Source organism: Rhagoletis zephyria, unplaced genomic scaffold (genome assembly GCF_001687245.7).
Source record: "Rhagoletis zephyria isolate East Lansing unplaced genomic scaffold, Rhagoletis_zephyria_1.1 Rzeph_scaffold_22454, whole genome shotgun sequence".
NCBI classification, from domain to species: domain Eukaryota; kingdom Metazoa; phylum Arthropoda; class Insecta; order Diptera; family Tephritidae; genus Rhagoletis; species Rhagoletis zephyria.
In genome coordinates this window covers 1,081-7,244 of record NW_016179512.1, presented here as the reverse complement: position 1 = coordinate 7,244, position 6,164 = coordinate 1,081, and the positions used below count along the sequence as shown (strand labels likewise).

Here is a 6,164-nt window from a genome sequence, read left to right as displayed (position 1 = left end):
ACTTCAGCGGGTTGAAAATTTAATCAAGGAGATTAAGGGAATTATTAAACATAAAAGCGCAGGAAGTAGACGGCATCTAAGCAACAAAAGAAGAGAAACAAGAGCATCAAAAGATTATCTATAATCACTCTAAAATATATTATAACGAAATAGAACCACCAAAACAAAAAACGAATAACGAAAAAAAAGAAAATAAAATTATTTAAAAAGGCAGTATACTTTTTTTTTCTTCAAGCTATTAAGCCACGAATTTATAACGAACACTAGCAAAACGCTATTTTCAAAACCCGGTTATATAATTGCCAAGCACAAATATACACCGTAAAAAAAAACTTGTCGTTTTCTTAGCACATCAGGCGTAGTTAGTGAGCTTAACATTCATTACGGCGCTACGATCAAATACGCAACGAAATTCGTACAAATCCTTTAACGAAATTAATTCTACAGGCAAACCAGTTGCCATAAATAACATTAAATTTTTTGGTGCCGCCAGCTGCTGTAAACTTGCTAATACGAGTATTATGGCTGAGCGCTGTTAAACGATTTTACAACGAAAAAAAAAATATATATTTCAAAAAAAAAACAAAGAACTATTTTTGAAAGTTTTATACTTGTTGTTGTTGTTAAACGACTATGTTTCCGCCGATGATTTCGTCAAACGCAATACTTCAATGTGAGACTGCTGAAAAGTTGGAAATCAAGGAGGCTGCCACAGCAACAACAACGTCGCATTATTATAACGACGGCTTTCGACGACAACGACGACTACGAATCAACGAGCAGAGTGGGCTCAAGAAACGTATTTTTAATCAAATTAAACCTCCAGAGCTACGATTGGTGGGTTGACCAAGAAGAAGTTAAAAACAAAATCGAATATATAAATATTAAAAAACAAAGCCACGACAGCTTAAGAACAACAAAAAATCAACGAACAACATCAAACGCATACAACAACGAAACAAACGAATAAGAACGAACAACAACTGTACAAACATACGAATAACGAACAACCAAAAATTAAGGAGGAAAAGGAAAGTAACAGACAGCGAATACGAATACGAATGAAAGTTCCGATTCAAAAGCAACGGTTAACTGCGCTAGCTAGTAAACGGAAGTGTATGAGAACTTTCAAAAAGAGAGAGAGGGAGAGAAAGAAATATAAATAAAAAAAAATAAAAATATATATGAGAACATTTTTGAGGTGCGTTTTTTGGAAACGTAAAGTGCCGAAAAGTACTGTTATGCAAATCGGCCATAAATTGCAAGTGAACAATAAAGAAGTGTGAATAAATACTTGGATATATAAATATATTTATAAGCTGTTAAAAGATAGTTTAGTGATTCTTTGAAGTAGTTTTTACATACATATACGAATTTATCTGTTTTTTGTTGTTTTGTTGAAAGATACTCAAATAGCATTGTTGAAATATTTATATGCACAATATTTATAAACGAATTTTCGAAACGCATGTTAACTTAAATTAATGAATATGGTGTTTTTAAACAGCATAAAAAAAAAACCTTAACGAACTGCGAAATAATTAAAATTAAAGTAAAAAAAAAAAACGATAAAATACTCAGTGTACGTACAAAAACTTAATAAGTAAAAATTATTACTACAATTTAAAAGCTAAGTGTGTTTTGTAAAAAAAAAAAACTTATTTAAATTAACTACACAACAGAAAGTTTGTGACGATTTTGAAAACTGTGAAAAGCAGCGTGCAAATTTAAACCTTTAGTGTTTTTTCATTCTGCATATTTTTTGCCAGAAGTGTAACAAAGACTTCAAGCTAGTCATTAGAAGCTATTATCTACTATTTACATGTATTTATAATACATACATATATATATATATAAAGTAAACTTACGAATTAAGACATTTTACAATTATAAATATATAGAAAAACAGTTACTATTCATTATATTTAAGTGAGTTGAAGACCTGTTAAGTGCACTATTTATCGATTATCTACGCACATAACTAACAAATCCGACCCACAACTACTGGCTGAGGTAAACCAAGTCGGGCAGACAAAGATTTTTAGCAGCTTAAAAAACTTTAAAATACAAATTAGCTATAAATAAATAAACTAATTCGCGCTGTGTATTTGCAACAAAAAAAGTAAATAACAACAGATATAAGAATAATTTTAAAGTTTTTTTTTCAAATACTCAATATTTTTCCTCCTGCAAAACGGCGCAAGTTAAAAGAAAAAAAAATATTTATGAGAAAGTATAATTATCAACCGTACCCGGCGTACCAGCACACCACCAACGCACAACAGCAAAAACCCAGCAACAACAACAGCAATTAGAAAAACAAGAACTTAGCCACTCAACGCATCCATTACATCAGCCGTCGCCACGCCCGTACACTTCCCGCTTCGAGCAACAGCAAGCACGCCAACGACATCAAAACCAACAACAACAACAACAGCCACAGTTGCTGCAGCAACAGCAAGAAATAATTTTACCGCCTCCACCACAACAGCTGCCAACGCCAGAAATGTCGCCACAACAGCAACTACCCACGCACGCTGGCTACCAGCAACCAACACAACAACCACAACAACAAGAAATACAGCAACCAATGCAGCGCCAACAGCAGATTCAGCTGTTGCAGCAGCAACAACAAGCCACCACAGCGGCACTGCAGCAACAGAAACAACTGCAATTACAGCAGCAGCAGCAACAACAACAACAATTGGCTAACGCCACATTTGCAGCCAATTTTAGTGCATTGCAGCAACAACAGCAACAACAACAACAACAGCAACAGCCTAATACAGCTGGCCCTGCAGGGAATACTGTCTTCAATGGCAATTTCTTTGCGACGACGTCATCAGCACAGCAATACACGTACGCAGGTGAATATGCGGCTTATAATCAAAATAATATTAGCAGCAGCAGCAGCAGCAGCAGTGGCATGAATGGCAATAATAATAATGCGTTAAATGCAACAAATAGTAATAATCGACTGCACCAGCACCAAATGCAGCAACAGCAAGCGTTTTTGCCATTTCCCGCAAATAATCCAAATCCAAATAATCGGCATAGTCAATTCGAACGAAATCAGCAACAACTGAGTCAGCAGGAATACATGCAACTTTTGCAACAACAACAGCAACAATTTCATTTGCAACAACAGCAACCACAACAGCGTCAATATATCGGCAATAATAGTAATAATAATAACAATAATAATAATAGTAATCACAGCAATGCGCTTAGTAATCAGCAGCAATTGCATTTGCAACAGCTACAGCGCGCCTTGTTAGAAAGGCAACAGCAAAAATTGCAGCAACAATCACATGAAATACCAATAAGAACAGTGGTTGGCGGCAACAGCAGCAACTCCCTGCCGCCGCACCTATCACCGGCGCTCAACAATGGCGGCGAATATAGCAGCAGCGACGGTGGCGGCAGTGGCAGCGCCGTTGGTGATGGCCTTGTCAGCACAGTTGACACAGTGGCTGCTAGCGATTGTCGATTCTCGATGGATGCTTGCGAAATAGCAAATTTTCTGGCTAATGAGCTTTTTATGCAGCAGGTAGATAGATAGATATTTATGTAGATACGTACATATGTACATAGCTATAGCTATATAGGCAAGCAGGCAGGCGTGCAATGTACATGCATATATATGTATATATATACATACCCTGTCGGAAAATTAACTACTTTAGAAGCATTTTAATAAGCGTTTTTTAGTTAACTACAAGTGATTGAATTTTTTTTTTAAGCAATTTACTTTATTAACATGGCGATGTCGTTGTTGTCCGACTCTGCATGATGATTCCAGCTACTCTCAAGTAATTGTGAACTAACTAGGTATCAAGATTTTTATTTTTAAATCATTGCAAAATCGCTATTTTGTATACTTATTTTTCCGCTGGAGAATAATCGTTATTTTGGATTTGAATGTTGTTTCGATCATTTTAACCATTATGATGGAGACGGCGTTTTTATGACACATTTAATTCATATGCGATTAAAAAATTAAATCAGAAAATAACGGTTATAATGTGATCGAACAAATTTAAAACAAACAAAAAAAAAACAACAAAAAACGATCGACAAAATTATCGAAAAAGTAAAAATTTAAAATAACGATTAATTTTAAGCCGCTGGTTCACCTCCCAGTGATGGCGTTTAAAGTAGTCTGATGACATGTGTTGATCTCCGAAATAACTAGCAGCTATAACTTCTACCAAAAATGATAATTATTGTTGTTTTCCACAAACAAACAAAATCTTTGAGGCTGTCTGCTTAATTCCGAGAGGGTACATACTCGTATCATCATTAAAGAAATTGGCGCGTTACCCAAAACCTATACTTTTACCTACATACATACATACATATATGTATTGTATAAATTTATATGTAATTAAGTATATCTGGAGGCATATGAGTTCTTATTTATGCACATAATTTTATATTTTCTAACAATGTTGCATCTACATATTTATGCATGTGCGTAGTTGTATAATTTATTTAGATATAAATTGTTATTTTATTGCACCATTTATTCTATTTCTAAATCGTCCATGAACAGGTATTTTTCTAAAATTTTTAATTGTTATGTCTCTATGTAGCTATTTAGTACAAGTATATACATATGTAGATTTTTTGTTTTTATTTTTATTTCCACTCATAAAATACCCATGTGCTCTCTTCTGCATTTCGGTCACTCGCTCACTGCTTGGCGTACGTTCAATTTGTCACATGCGGAATGCAATGCTGATGAATCCATTTCAGTATGTGCATATGTATATACATACATACAAACGTACACCTACTCGTGCACATTGCATGTATTTTTTTGTTTTTGTGTTTTATTTATTATATTCGTTCCGCTATGATCTCCTTTGTAAGGTTCAATCTATGTTTTATTTGTACATACATATAATATATGGTCGTTAAACATTCGACTTCGCGCTTTTTGTAGAAAATTAATTAATGTTCATTATTTAGGTCAATGATGCTGATTATATTATGATTGTGCCATTTAAAGTCAATGGAATGTATCCTTTACTAATTGGCAAATACGAAGATTAGCAAAAAGGTTTAATAACGAAGCTATAGACAATTTTCAAAGTCTCTTTCGAAACTCAAAACCATAGCCGATCCACAAGTGCTAAAAAAGCTGACGAAAATATAGAAATGGTGCTGACACCCTTGGCGAATACACAATGTTACTGAAATAAGTCCCGTACCATAAAGCCATAGAGGGTAACGAGGAGGCTAACTAGCTGGCAATGGAAGCAATAGTTAGCCAGCTTGAATCAGAATCCTTCCTTTCTACATTGAGAACACAAGATTTGGTCATTATAACCAAATCATGTAAATATAACCAAATTATGTGTTGAGAGAAATATGTTTAGCTGACGTTTGTCTCGGTGTATTTAATTTACTTAACTAAACTGTTTTCTCGGTGTATGGAAATACTTAATATCAGAGAAGCGTCTGCTTAGAATATCCTTCGGCAAAACTCACGCCGGCTAATGCAGACTAAACAACTTATGGGAAATTACAACTGCAAGAGATATATGTAGAAAGCTAATCACTCTCCCAAAGGCAAGTTTAAATGATGCCACCAGCTTAAAATCTCTTTATCTATGCAGTGCAATGCTAGGAAATATCTTCAAAGATCGAGCTTGGCATCAGGCGCACTAACAACGCCTCATTTTGATAACAAAATTATCGTCTAACTTGCCACTTCGGTTTGACATCAGTGATTCAGAAGTCAAGAACAGGTTGGACAGAGACAACCCCTACTTTAAACTGCCGAACACATTTTTAATGGAATGCCATATTATGTTGTTAGTCTGACTGTCGATTTTCAGAGCAATTTTTTGTGCCCAATTTGATATGAAAAATTTAACTGAAACGTAGTTGAGTGGGAATAGCAATTCATATTAAGTAAATAAAAGTTGTATATGGATTCACTAAATTTTGTTCGTCACAGTACATACATATATGTATGTACATATATGTATACTTACACACATGCATGTCAATTAGTAAAACGTTTGCGCATTGTACTTAATTAACTTTAATTAAATTTAAATTTGCGTACATAGCGAAAAGCATGAAAGGAATAACAATAGCCAGATGAACGCTCAGCGATGCGATCAGCCCTCCTCAACCAATCGCTGCCAAGA

At 34.6% G+C, this 6,164-nt stretch overlaps 1 protein-coding gene across 1 annotated transcript; it reads left to right on the top strand.

Moving 5' to 3' along the window:
- Nucleotides 1-2,239: 2,239 nt before the first annotated feature.
- Nucleotides 2,240-4,001, top strand: LOC108381408 (probable basic-leucine zipper transcription factor Q; the record flags this gene model as incomplete). The annotated part of the gene is made up of 1 exon (XM_017637825.1): nucleotides 2,240-4,001. A coding segment is annotated over one exon (1,323 nt), but the record flags the coding sequence as incomplete, so codon positions are not given.
- Between the last annotated feature and the right edge of the window lie 2,163 nt (nucleotides 4,002-6,164).